The sequence below is a fragment of the Neltuma alba genome, unplaced genomic scaffold (assembly GCF_004799145.2).
Source record: "Neltuma alba isolate B1F8T4 unplaced genomic scaffold, ASM479914v2 tig00012879_pilon, whole genome shotgun sequence".
Lineage (NCBI taxonomy): Eukaryota > Viridiplantae > Streptophyta > Magnoliopsida > Fabales > Fabaceae > Neltuma > Neltuma alba.
This window is the reverse complement of record NW_021637256.1, coordinates 39677-53329: the sequence shown is the minus strand read 5'-3', so window position 1 is coordinate 53329 and position 13653 is coordinate 39677. Positions and strand designations below refer to the sequence as shown.

General features: G+C 37.1%; 3 protein-coding genes across 3 annotated transcripts; 1 reads left to right on the top strand and 2 right to left on the bottom strand.

Annotated features, from left to right (window-relative positions):
* Positions 1-407: 407 nt before the first annotated feature.
* Positions 408-1649, bottom strand: LOC114732135 (leucine-rich repeat extensin-like protein 4). The gene has a single exon (XM_028919427.1). It carries the CDS (start codon positions 1647-1649, stop codon positions 408-410), a length of 1242 nt encoding a protein of 413 aa, XP_028775260.1.
* Positions 1650-3829: 2180 nt separating this feature from the next.
* On the bottom strand, positions 3830-8192 carry LOC114732134 (mitotic checkpoint serine/threonine-protein kinase BUB1). Its single transcript, XM_028919426.1, has 14 exons — positions 8080-8192; positions 7853-8000; positions 7299-7456; positions 7114-7204; positions 6730-6840; positions 6529-6616; positions 6085-6188; positions 5926-5997; positions 5753-5842; positions 5520-5677; positions 4689-4743; positions 4482-4616; positions 4283-4404; positions 3830-4093 (listed from the first exon to the last, which is right to left on the bottom strand). Exons 1-14 carry the CDS (start codon positions 8151-8153, stop codon positions 3904-3906), a joined length of 1596 nt encoding a protein of 531 aa, XP_028775259.1. The 5' UTR covers positions 8154-8192; the 3' UTR covers positions 3830-3903.
* Positions 8193-9340: 1148 nt separating this feature from the next.
* Positions 9341-10799, top strand: LOC114732137 (squamosa promoter-binding protein 1). Its single transcript, XM_028919430.1, has 2 exons — positions 9341-9933; positions 10355-10799. Exons 1-2 carry the CDS (start codon positions 9638-9640, stop codon positions 10548-10550), a joined length of 492 nt encoding a protein of 163 aa, XP_028775263.1. The 5' UTR covers positions 9341-9637; the 3' UTR covers positions 10551-10799.
* The last annotated feature ends 2854 nt before the right edge of the window (positions 10800-13653 follow it).

Here is a 13653-nt window from a genome sequence, read left to right as displayed (position 1 = left end):
TAAAATTAATATAATTATTAGAAAAATTTTAGTTTTTTTTGCAAAAAAAATGATTTATTAATTAGCTTTTCCATACAATATAAATATAAATAGAGGAATGGCTGATATCGACTTTATTTAATAAAAAAACGGTTGATATTAAATTTAAAGGGAAAGCAATAATTGTAGAATGTTGAATGAAGGAAATCATTATATATCCAGTATATTTCTGGTCCCCTTATGGTACGCGTTTGAGCCTATAAATCTATAAGAGGATCCTTTTAACAACACTTGTCTAAGAAACAGGGCAGCATAATACAATAGGATTTACATAAAATTGAACACACAACTTAAAACATTAAAGTATATGCACACCGTAAATCATCCTCGACCTTGTTTTGCCAATGTGTATCAACAAGCACACTTGTTCATGGATAAGCGGGGGCTGTAACAGGTGAAGATACAGGCATTCCTATTGGAGATAGAACAGGTGGGATAGCCACTGAAGCAGAACTTGAACCTCCAACACAGCAAAGCTCAGCACAATCAACTGGGTGTTCAAGCACTGCATTGCATTCCTTTTGGCTCCTCTGCAATGGCTTCTCCGGCAAGCAGTTCCGGCGATCATCGAACACGATGTGTTTAGACGTCAGGTTCTGACAAATACCTTCTTCCTCGCAGAAGAAGTTATAAGAGAACGTGAAATTGTTCAAGTTTGGCAGTTCACAAACCCCCATTGGCACTGCACCAGTCAACATGTTATGTCCCAAATTTAGCTGCTCCAAATGAGACAACCCTGCAAGGCTGTAAGGTATGGGACCAACAATTTTGTTAAAGCTCACATCTAAAACTCGTAGTTTATATAGAAAACCAACTTGCTGTGGCAAACAACCAGACAAACTTGTGTTTATTAGGACCAGTTCTTCCAAGGTATTAGCAAAGTTGACTATGCTTTCGGGGAGACACCCTCCAAATTTGTTATGAGCAAACACGATCACAGAGGCTGAGCTTTGGCCTAAATTTGTTGGGATTGAACTGCTGAAGCGATTGTTGTTGACGAAAATGGCATCAAAGGGTTTGTTGAATAGTTGAGGAGGCAATGGCCCTTCAAACTCATTATAGCGAATGTCAAGATATCGAAGGGTAGGAAGGGAAAGCACAACAGAAGGGAATGGCCCTACAAATCTGTTGTTGCTAAGATCAAGCTCATAAAGAAGAGTAAGGTTGCTTAGGCTCAACGGAAGGATGCCACAAAAGCGATTACTATTGAGATGGAGAAGAGCGAGATCGCAGAGTAGGCCTAGTTCATCGGGTAAGAACCCAGCTATGTCTGCAAAATTAAGATCAATGCCAGCCACAACCGTGACTTTAGGATCATCCACAGATGGAGCGCAATATATACCATTATAGTTGCAGACTGAAGGTCCTACCCAGTTCTCAGTAACGTTACGCGGGTCAGAGTACATCACGCGCTTCCATGCTTGGAGGGCAAGAAAAGCTCGGTAAAGCCGTGGGTTTAATGGAGGATTCTGGGTATGGTGGAGGTGACGGTGGTGACGGTTGGCCACACCGTGTTTTGCTGCACAGAGATTATTAAAGATGGAAGACGAATGCAAGAGAAGAAGAAACAGCACACAAGAGACAAAGGAAGAGAATGAAACCGAAGCCATCGCTTTGTGAGAATCTGGTAATGAGGCATTCAATATATGAAGGAGTCAAGGATTCTTTCACTTTCAAGCGGAAAGGCCTAGTCTTGCGCTTAATCATGTGTTGTCTTGCGGGTATATGGATTGGAACAATCCACATGCTTAGACAATGATGACTTCCAGAGTCTAAAAATCATCACAACCACCTGTTAAAAGTGACAGTTAACCGTTACAGAAAGAAAAACCTACGAAGAATGCTGCGACTGGTTGTATCTATATATTTCTGCTCTCTCATCAGATAAGCATCGTATAGAAACTTTGTCTGTCCCATGGGTCGTTGTCTGTACCAAAGAATGTTCAAAGATGACACATTCTTCTTGTGCTTGACATAAATTCTGATGAATCTAGTTGAAGACGAAAATTTTTCGAGGGGTGGCCTAGAAGCTTGAAGATGGTGACTACGCGCATTACAAGGACTTACCTCCTTCCTAGTAATTTAAGATGCTCTTTAAGTGGAGTTAGAGAAGGACAGCTTCAGAAAATCTGTGGTAATGTAAATGAGAAACGGGATTACTTTAAATCGAAGGGATAACAACCGCATTTAATTAGAAGTTGAAAATTTTTAGCATTTAGCTCCGAATACAAAGTCACAAGAGGCGACTCCTCCTGTTTGAAGTTTGTCTGGTGATTGTCCGTTAACGTTAATTATTGTTGGTATTGCTAAAGCCTACAAGATCACATTGAATTGTATTTTTGGCATTATTCATATCCTGAAACCAGTAACAGTTTTTGCAATTTTTCCCTAGGCCAGGCTTGAATAATGTTCTTCATAATATTTAAGAAACAGGATTCTTTTTTTGCGTGAAGTACAAAGTTATCAAATACTGACAAAGCAGTTAAAATTGGAGTAGCCTCCGTTACTGTCAACATGTGATGTGAGTTTTAATAAAATATTAAGTGAAGTTTGTGTGAATAGACTTAAATTATATTTATGTTTTATTTCATTCAAGCTATGACTAATTTTTCTAGTTCAATAATCAGTTTTTATTTACTCTGCGTGAATTGCCATGATTTTGAAGAAAATAAAATTTGTAGTTCAATAATCAGTTTTAACAAATATTAATAGCTATTATAATGATTATTTTGATCACAAACAATCAAAAGGAAAAGTTGTAGAACAGAACAAGGCACAAATTAAAGATTCCTTTCTCACTAGGTATATATTTTTCAATTAAAGAAAATGTCACTAGGCACTAGGTGTATAGTTAAGTCCGCATATGTAAACTTGACAAGTAAATGTAATAATTTCACCAAGAGTGTATTTAATAATATCATCATTCTAAGGAAATAGATATTTGTAGTACTCAAATTTTTTTTCAATTGAAGTGCATGTGCAACTACCAATTTTCTAATTTTGGATCGAGGATGTCTTTAGCTTCCAATTTGCAAAACCCAGTTTCCTAAAAGTAACTTTTTTTGGGTTTGCAAAACCCGGTTCTGGCTGGAACATTTTATTTTGTATAAGTCAATTTTTTCAAGTCACCTAAACAAGCATTATCAAAGCTGGGTTTTACAAAATTCAATTTGAACATTCATAAGTGTAACCAAATGCACACAGAAGTTGTAGAGCCAAATTAAAGCATGGTAGCTAGCAATATCATCATGAAAGCGAAATGCTTTAGCTGAATTCACGCCACCTCACTGGGGCATGCAGATCTGTTGTAATATTGCATGCCGAATGTCACGTACAAGGCCTCACCGCCAATAAATGAAAAGTCATATTTTCCATAGAGCCTATACGGCTTCCCAACATTTTCATAACTATACACGAATGGGGGCTATTGGGCACCATTGAAACACGAACACTTGTCACTTCCTGTTGGAATCAAGCTAGTGTGAGGGTACTGAACAAAAGATTCAAACACGATGCAAATTATGCAATAGGTCTTTAGTATTATTATTTTAGTCATTGGTTTCGAAAAGCTAGCGAGATTTCTAATAAACAACACAAGTACAGTGGAACTTTTACCCTAGAAAAATGAAATTGATACACGATCGGACCAGTTTACTTTACATTTGCGTACAACCTCACATAAAACGCCCAAATGGAGATCATTACATGCCTCCTCAAACTACAAACAAGAGGAATGAACATCATGATTGACATTATAAAAAAAGATACGATGCTTCTTTTTTTTTGTTTTGGATTAAAAAGGGTGTGCATTATGCACTCAACATGCTGCAAGAGGATTGCAGTAAAGGCTATATGGTATGTACACTAAGCAGAACACAAGGAAGACCTTTGCTTCACCAGTAACTCCTTTAGCTTCTTTATAAGCTGCGGATTGGAGCCCATATATTCCTCGAAGGACTTTCTCAACTCCTGCAGCAACCTTCTATCATCATTGCCAGGGTATTGGTTTAACATCTTGGTAAAGAAAGTCTTCCAGAGCTCAACGTTCCAGTAACTGGTATCCAACAAGCAAGATATAAGAATGAAAGAGGAAGTAGACTGCCAAAGGAAGTAACTGCTGAAACTGACCTTCAGGAAGATGGGAATTAACGGAGTTTTCACCCAACTTCTTTTTTGAAACGAATTACAAATTCATATAAAACAGAAGTAACAATTTCCTACTGCTAGATGTTGAGGAATGTACCGTTTAAACGGCAGTCTGGGTAGATAAACGTGGCCTCCATCGGATGATTCTTTTTTGACAATCTCCATATAAGCATTATGCAACATCAAGTGGACAACAGCACAAAGGCCATATGCGTCTACCTGTCAGCAGGCAGCATTGAATTGTGAGGGCATTCCAAAATGAGAGCATTTGCTTACCACCTCAAAAAGAGACTGACCTGAAATTTCCATGTTCTCTTCTCTTGCATCTCAATGCAACGAAACCCAGAAGTTCTGCAGTCTCCATTAAACACTGTGTGATCCGTAAAGAGGCGTAGATCGATTCCTCTTCCCCAGTCAACAAGGCAAAGACCCTGCATGACAAAATCCTTGAATAATGAATACAATTACAATTAAATAGAGATTATTGCGGAGAAAAAACTGACCTGATCACGCCAAGGACCACTTCTGTTCAAAAAATCATCTTCTTGAAGGATACCACTGTGAAATTGCAAGAAATGTAAAAAGAACTATCAACAAAATTTTAAGATCGTGTAAGCAACTTGACGCACTGGCTATTTAGAATATGCTCACCATATAAATGCTTACTAAAATAAAATATTGGAAACATTTCCTTCATTTCATAAATTTTCTTCTCAATCGACCATGACATCAATATTTTCCGTTATACATAAACTAATGTTAACACAAACCCAATAAAATCTCGCGGCTTTGCAGGCCACTATAAAGCTATAGCTCTTGGACCAAAATTCTTAGTTCCCCGATTTTCAATCTTTTCAAGTTCTCTTTTCCGATCTTGCGCACAAACACACACACTATCTCTAGGATCACGCTATTAAAAATAAAATGACATCCAAATTCGCATTAAATATCATTGTATTGTACAAAACCAAACCTATTCTTCCCCATTAGGTGCATTCTGTATTACAGTGATGCTTCTTCCATCGCGGCAGAGGAAGTTTTAGCGTATGCCGAGGGCCTATAGTCATGCGGATGCAGCAAATTGATGCTACTAACTAGTGGGCACAAAGTCTGTACTTTACATAACTGAATCGTGCCTTTAAATTTGGAATGAAAAACATTTAAAACCACACTTGATGCAAACAAGCCAAAGGGTAAAAAGGAATAATTGCAAAGAATAGTTAACAAATTCATGGTATTAGAATTCAGATTATTCAAGCAGGAGCCATGCCCTTAATATGTGCCTCGATATATTTCTCCTACGAAAAGTCATTAAGTAGCGCATACGTTGTTACCTAGCGTAGCGAATAAGCAGGTTATCTGGCTTGAAATCACCATGAATTATGCCAACATCGTGTAATGTCTCAAGCATATGTAGCATTTCTATAGTGTAATAAATGCACAGCACTTCTTCCATGAATTTCCCCAGGACCGCATATGAATTTATGACATCCTGCGTGATATTTTATGAAAATATTACTACTTTGGGATGAACCGGAAAGAGGAGCAAATTATGAAAACAACTGACCTGTAATGTCCCATGAGCTAAATAGTCACAGATGAGTACGCTACAGTCAGAATAGATATGAATTCTATGGGCAAAGCCATAGCTTGGTCTCTGATAAAAATACGTGTCATCAATTCACAATAAGTATTTGTTCAATGAAATGGCAGGTCGATGGCGTAATGGAAAGGACATACTTCACTCTCTAAGATACGTTGATCAAGCAGACGATAGATGTAAAATTCCCAAGGGAATGCTGGTTTTTGGATCTGCAATTTAACGTTGAATTTTCAGTCTGATGAAACAATCGGTCCGCATCAGGGAAAAAACTATTTTCAATTAGGTAAATCAATCACCTTCAGTGCGACAACTTCATCGGGATTACTATTAACATATGCCTTGTATACTTGAGCAAAACCACCTTGTCCGGCACAACCCTTGATTTGATACTTCTTTCCACCTTTAAATTTCACAACAACAATATTCGAAAGCAACGGCATCCTTAATATAGGGAACTGAACATGTATACGTTGGGGAAATAATTGAAACGCCAACTGATAATTTACATTAGAAGGGTGGCTTAGAATCACCGCATCTAACAAATTTTTCGGGTTAATTTACTCCTGGCAATCATTAGTTTTGCAAAAGGTTCCATATCCTTTATAAATATAAGAGTGCAGTTGAGGAAATAAACAAGCAAGCCCGTAAAGATGGCTCTGCTACTAGATCCTATTTATGCAATGAAAGCTGAAAAACAGTGAGAATGATATTCAGATGATATATATGATTTAGAAAATAACCTATCTCCACAATTTTATTCCTTGATGAATTCTTCAAAGAAGATAAGGCAACTTTTCCGGCGTAAGCTTTGTTACTTGAATGATACCCCTGAAATGTATAAAGTACAAAATAGAAGTCTTAGTACTTTTCCAATGAAAACTAGTTCTGTCTGATTTAATAATACAAATAAATGTAAACAACAAACTTATAAAATGTCTGACATCAAATTTTGTGATCAAAGCACGTATCCTCTTCAATAGATCATTCATGATTGAGGGGCTCCATGGATTGATGGCGCCGTTTTCAAATTTCATGGATCCATTGTCGTCTATCTGAAATATAATAATAGACAAGAATTTTTAAGGTTGTCAATGCAGTCACGCAAGTAAACTTTAAAACCGAAGAGGCATAATGGTGATTAAGTATGAGACAGAGAAACTAAAGAACAAACGGTATGTTATTTTCATGGCGTATGCAGCACAAATTGAAATCAATGACATAGCCTATAAAGTCGCAATCTTTTGGATTTTCCTTGTGATATGATTCCAGTTTGGCTCTTTCTTATTATTATTATTTTCAGAAAAGAACTGTTCCAATATTCATACCTTCTGACGTTGAGCAACAGTCACTATTTCAGATATTCTATTGAGGAACAACTTATGCGCTTTCTTTAACCATTCAATTGGTTCTGCATTCCTAGTCCAAAAAATAATAATTAAAACCATTGCAGCAGAACTTGTGATAACAAATCAAGCAGGTACTGCTGGCTGCAGGTAGACCAATCACTGACCTGGAGATGCCAAGCTGATAGACCGTGTGAGCGTCGTGCAATCTCCCTTTGGATTCAAAAAAATATGCAGACCATACATAAAGTGAAGAATGGTTGGCACATACATTACTATCCAGCAATTCTTTGAACACATTATTAAAATCCTGACTAGCATCCATCTATCAAAAACGAGAAAATCAAGCTAAGCTCTCCGATATTCTTAAGCAACCAGTATGCAAGCAGCCAAAGGAAAAAATGAAGAAGTAATGTGTGCTTGGTCAAAAGAAGAAGAAGAAGTGATTTGTGGAGAGAAAATCATGATGACATTGGCACATGCTAAAGAAAGCGAAGCTTCATAGAGAAGCCAAGTTAACTCATGAAATAGCTCTTAGTTTTGCAACAATCTTCCCTAAATCAGTCAGACACCGAAAGGCTTTCAAATAAATTATATTTAAAGAGAGGTAATGTGAAACTGAATGAAGACAAATGGAAACTAAACAAGCATCAAGGATTTGAATGGAATATCAATAAAATGGAGATAAATAAAAAGTAAAAACGAAAGATTCACAAATTACATATAGGAGCCAAATCTTAAGAAATCTAATGTCATTGCTGTACTGGACATTGTGCTTGAACTTTCTGACGCAATCTTGTAGAAGGGTTACGAGACCCAAATTGGATGTTCGGCCGGAGATGGGATCTTCAAGAGCTTCCCTAATGGACCTAAATTCACAAATGATTAGAAGTTTACGAGACCCAAACCCAGCGTGATTGTGCCAATGTTACAGAAAAGGAGGAGTACCGAAGGAAAGGTAACAGAGGATCCTGAGCATCTTCGCTGACTCGGGAAATTAGGAAATTATCGATCATCGTCATCCTGCTCGTGGAACTGGAAATTGAAAATGTCTGCGTTTTGTGAAGCTGAGCAACTGAGAACTGAGATGAAGCCGGGAAGGCGGGAACCGCCGAATTTTGAATGGGGCTCTTTTCTTGAAATACTCCTCCTGTCCTTATTATAAGACCCAATTTGACTTTTTATTTGGTCCTAATTATAAGACCCAATCCATTTTGTTTCTTATATTTATACATTTTTTTCTAAGATAATCCTTCTAATAATGATAGTTTAAGCCAATATACTTAATTAGTAAGGATATTTTAAGAATGACAACACTTATTTATTATAAATAACCAACTTAACTTACTTCCTTAATCTCCTCAAATAAATCAATTGGGTCTTATAATTAGGACCGGAGGAGTATGTTTTTTTGTCCATAAGCATAATATCCAAAAAACCCTGGGCCTCCGAATCATGGCCCACCATGATGTCCAATGGGCTAAAACCACACGAGGCTGAATTAACCGTGACTCCGCAATTTTCAATGGAATGTGCTCCCATTGACTTCTTTTGACTTATAATTTTAATAAAAAAAGAGAGAAGGAAACTAAATAATTCTGACAATATATTTAAAAAAAATGTCGTCAGAAAAAAATTCATATATTATATTATCTTCTCTTTTTTAATTTCACACGCAGTTGATTTGAAAAGATTGAAGGAGAGTCCGTCATGAATGTAAAAGCTAGGAAATTCTACAGCTATATCCACCACGAAAAAGAGAAAAATTCAAATTCCTGAAACAAGCTTTCCAGGAAGAGGCCGGGGGTCACGCAATCGTAAATCCTCGTCCCTACCACTATCTCTAGAGGACAGAGACATATCCTCATCCTTCCGTTGCAAACCCAAACGTACTTAACACGTTTCACTTCTTCATTGGCCCCGTGAAACACTATTAACCTACAGCCAACCATATTCTGCCACCTCACCCGGTTTCTCCCTTCGTAGCTTCATCGAGCAGCATGGGATCTGGACCCTTAAGATGCCACCTGCACAACCAACCACACACGTACACTCACTCGTCCTCCCAACAATCTCCGGGGGGCCCACCACTTCACGGGGATGCTTCTCTCCTCCTCCTTGGTTTAATTTCTAGTTTCCTACATTCTGCGGCATCCAAATATTTTGCAGTTCCTGTAAATGATTCGGCCATTTGGAAAACAGACAAAATTGAAGGTTTAAGTCTAACGCTAATGATCAAAGCAGTTTTTGTTTTCGTATTAAAAATAGCTTTTTTTACCGCGCATGTAATTGATCTGGTCTCTCTCGAGGCACAAATCCGTGTTGCCGCGTGCTTATTGCTTGCTTTTTTTCACCCGTCTTCCCCCATGGACGTACAATTACAAGAAGAAAATTAATGGAGCAGCTGGGGCACACTCCTATCTCGCTTTTTCTCTCAATATAATTCCCCCTCCTCCTCAAACTAACCACCTTGTTTCCTTCTGGATCTCCCTCTCTCGAGGCCTGAATGGATGAGACTAAACCAAAGACGGTGGTGGAGAGGGAGGCCTTGGGGGGTTACGAGGAGAAGAAAAATGGAGTCTTCTGGGGGGAAGATGACCAGAGGAAGAAAGTGTCCGTCAAGAAAGGGTCTACCGGCGGCGGAGGAAGTGGTATGCGGTGTTGCCAGGCGGAGAACTGCTCTGCGGAGCTCAGTGATGCGAAGCCGTATCATAAGAGGCACAAGGTGTGCGAATATCATGCCAAGGCTCAGGAAGTGGTCGTTTGCGGCATCCGACAACGTTTTTGCCAGCAATGCAGCAGGTTCGGGGAGGTTCGACTTTTGGGTTTTCATCCCATTTCTTTCTCTGTTACTTCTATATACTCTTGTGTCTTGTCTGGGTTTCTCATGGTTGCTATATTTTGGTTCATTTATACTCAGAGGAATATAATGATCTTCAAATTCAAAGGTTCCTGTTTTAACTTATTCTCGTGTCCCCCGTTGGGATGCTTTCTTCATCATGATTTGGGGAGGAAATATTCTTCAGAACATATCGGCTTGTCTTGTTTTTTCAGCATTGTGTCAGAAACATAGTATTAGGTCTAGTACTCCACTGATTGGAATCTTCCGTCATGCAGTTCTCTGTTGATTCAAGTTGATATTATATATAATATATTATATAACACATGTGGATATGCATCGCGCAATACGATATTTTAGTGGGGTTTTTTAATTGATGAGCAGATTCCATGAGTTGGGTGAGTTTGATGAGACGAAAAGGAGTTGCAGGAGGCGTTTGGCTGGGCACAACGAACGACGAAGGAAGAACTCAGTGGGTGAGGCTCAGGCAGAAGGGTCGGGCCAGAAAAGAACAGGAACTCATCAGCTGAAGGACGGGGTTTGTGGTGATGATAGAACCAGAATCCAGATCACTATATAAAAGAGAATGCCCTCTTTGAAATATTTTCCCAAATAAGATGAGAATGCGATATCATTCCATTTAATTGCTTGCTTTTCTATTAAAGCATGCTCTCTCTCTTCTGTCATCCCTGGGCATGTGTTCTCTAATTGCTCCTAATTTGTATGCGTTTAGATCAAAGACTAGTGTATCAAACAGGGCAATAACATTATTCCTTCACTGGACTTACTGTTGCCAATCTATCAGCAGAGATTATGATTATGATTATGATTATGATTATGAACTTCTTGTTCTACTCATTGTGTTCAGTCTTTATAAACGCTTTCCGTATATTGCTTTTCCCTCCTTCATCATGCTTTATCCTGCACTTCCACCAGAGAAATTAGACTGGTTTAGCCATTTTGGATTGTCTGGTGAGCTCAATGCTAAAGGGTTATTGTCCGGTCCATGATCATTTAGACTCTGATCAGAGCCATTGTTATGTTATTGACCGGCTTTAGTTCACTCAAATTCACTCGCATGTACTTGATGAGGAGATCATGATCATTTCAGTCGCATATACTAGATTTTATATTTATGTCCCAAGTTAGTAGCTCACTAGTACGTTGTTAACTGGATAGAGAAGTTTTAAATTTTACTTTGTGCTGAAATTTGTCGGACTGTTGAATGCTTTGCATCGACCACATGACTATTTTTATTAATTTTTATATTTAGAATCGGAATAGTATTGGAAAAAAAAATCTTGTCGGCGATGCAGGCATGGGTAAAATGTGCGTCCAGCGAAGGAGGAGAGCGAACGTGCCTTTGTATGCTAATAAACCAAGAATGAACAGGAAAACGTCTTCTCTTCCCGGCCGCTTGAGCGTAGGGCCACTTCGTGTCTTTTAATAATTTATAGTACTGTATTGTAGTTTAATTTTAATCTTCTAATTGTTAAATCATTTTTTAATTTATAATATTTCTATTTTATTATTATTCTTCATACCAAAATGTCATGCACATGCCAATAATTCACCCAGATCAAAGCATCAGTTTCCCACCTGCTTGTGTCCATATAGGAAGACTGTTATGTTTTGGTTTTATCAAATTTTGAGTAAAAACACAAGCGGAGGAACAACAATGCAAATGCAGGGAAGCACCCTTTTTCAATTTACTCAAGGACTTTCAATGAAATTAATAAATTTATAAATCAATTAAGTTAATCTCTGGAATGGTGGAAGCCTAAAGACTCGGGAGGGAGACGTTGCTGGGTATCTGAACAAATCCAGCTAATAGGATCACGTATATTTATTATGAAGGCCCTCTAAGCCTTTTTTTTTTTTAATTTTTTTTCTCGATATCCTGAACTAAGACCATCTTCCAGACACATCAACAGATTCAGACTAAACCGGAACGTACCGTGGAGGTCCCAAAGGGGCATTAATGCTGGCTACGATTCCTGCTGCGTACACATCCCCATATCAAACCTGGGACGGATGCTACAGCAACCCAAGTACCTGCCACTTGTGCTGGGTCTCGTGGTTAAGGCCCTCTAAGCCTTTAATGCATCATCAATTAGATGACAAAGCCAGATGGTAGCTGCAGAGAAAGTGACGGGGAGGAAATGGACGAAATTTTTCACGCCATACATGCTGTGTCAAATCAAAAACCTCGAAACTTAATTGAGGAAATGATGGTGAATTCATTCATTTTTTTAATTAGTTAATAATATTATTATTATTTTATAATATGTCAAATCTCATCGGTTAAAGTTTAGATCTAATAATGAATACTATCCCCGAACCTAATTATAAGAGCTAGTTGACTAATTTAAAAATATTAAGAAAATAAGTTAAGGTAATTATTTATAATAAATAGGTGTTGTCTTTTTCAAAATATCATTGCTAATCAAGTTTATCAGCTAGAACTACTATTATTAAATGGACTATCTTAGAAAAGAATACATAAATATGAGAGACAAAATATATTAGAGTCTTGTAATTACAATCAAAATAAAAATCAAATAAGATTATATATTAAAAACTGAAGATAGTAACTTGTTTCTTTCGGGAACGAAGGGTACCTAGGTTCCTTTGTTTAATTTTGCCAGTGGAAAAAGCCAGTCCATAGTCTAAGGATTGGTCAAAATTATGAGGAAAAAAGACAGAATTCAGTTGTTTGGTGAATTTTGGTAATTCAAATGCGTGTGGGTTAATTAACAAAATCCGCCCGCGGGTATCAGATGAGATCAACCAGAAGCGCAGACAAATATATATGCAGCTACGCAGCACTGCAGAATTGGAGACTACGTTGATTAAAGGGATCTCCAGATGTATATGCATAAAGTCAACTTTACCCCCGCCTTCAATTTGCGAAAATCAGTTAGCATAAAAATTACTTTCACTAACATTAATCCAAACAAGCTTGTTTACGAAGTATTTGAATGAAACCAAATCATAATTTGAAGAATAGCTTTTAGAAAATAAATTTTCAGAATAGATTTTGAAAGAATAAATTTTGTAAAAAAATAATTTTGATAAAATGAAAATATTTGAGTGGTTGTTATCATAATCATTTTTTCCTGTGTAAATTACAAAAATGGACATAAGTTAATATAATAACTATAAGAAAAAGATTTTGTTTTTTAAAAATAATCAATTTTTAAATAATAAGTTGTATAAAAAAGTATAATTAATTAATATTACTTCCGGTCCTTAATATAAGAGCTAACTCGATATTCAATTTGATTTTGAATATAAAATTGTAATCAATTTTGTCTCTCATATTTATTCTTTTTTTATATCTTAAACCATGGTTTTATACCTTCAAAAGTAAAAAAAGAAAAATTCACTTTATGAAAAACCATGGTTTAACCACGTGATTTTCAATTCAAAAGTGATTTTGCAAAAACTCATGGTGTTTGGCTATTTTTTTTTTCGAACCAGGATTTTCAATCAAAAAATGATTTTGTAAAAAATTGATATGTTTAGATAGTTGGATTCCCAAACCATGACTTTCAAACATGTACAGAAACATCTGTACACTTGTAAATTTAAACAGAAATGCTATCTGGCTCGTTCTAATGGACCAGCATAAAAACTAGATGGTTCAGCCCTTAATTATTAAAAAAAAAAAAAGAGCTCCG

What these genes read in the sequence shown, in the direction of transcription:
- LOC114732135 (XM_028919427.1), bottom strand. Translation starts at nt 1,649, where the DNA reads ATGGCTTCGGTTTCATTCTCTTCCTTTGTCTCTTGTGTGCTGTTTCTT.
- LOC114732137 (XM_028919430.1), top strand. Translation starts at nt 9,638, where the DNA reads ATGGATGAGACTAAACCAAAGACGGTGGTGGAGAGGGAGGCCTTGGGG. An exon ending in TTTTGCCAGCAATGCAGCAG is followed by an intron (nt 9,934 to 10,354) that starts GTTCGGGGAGGT and finishes ATTGATGAGCAG; the next exon opens with ATTCCATGAGTTGGGTGAGT.
- LOC114732134 (XM_028919426.1), bottom strand. Translation starts at nt 8,153, where the DNA reads ATGACGATGATCGATAATTTCCTAATTTCCCGAGTCAGCGAAGATGCT. An exon ending in CCTCTGTTACCTTTCCTTCG is followed by an intron (nt 8,001 to 8,079) that starts GTACTCCTCCTT and finishes TTGTGAATTTAG; the next exon opens with GTCCATTAGGGAAGCTCTTG. An exon ending in AACGTATCTTAGAGAGTGAA is followed by an intron (nt 5,843 to 5,925) that starts GTATGTCCTTTC and finishes TATTTTTATCAG; the next exon opens with AGACCAAGCTATGGCTTTGC.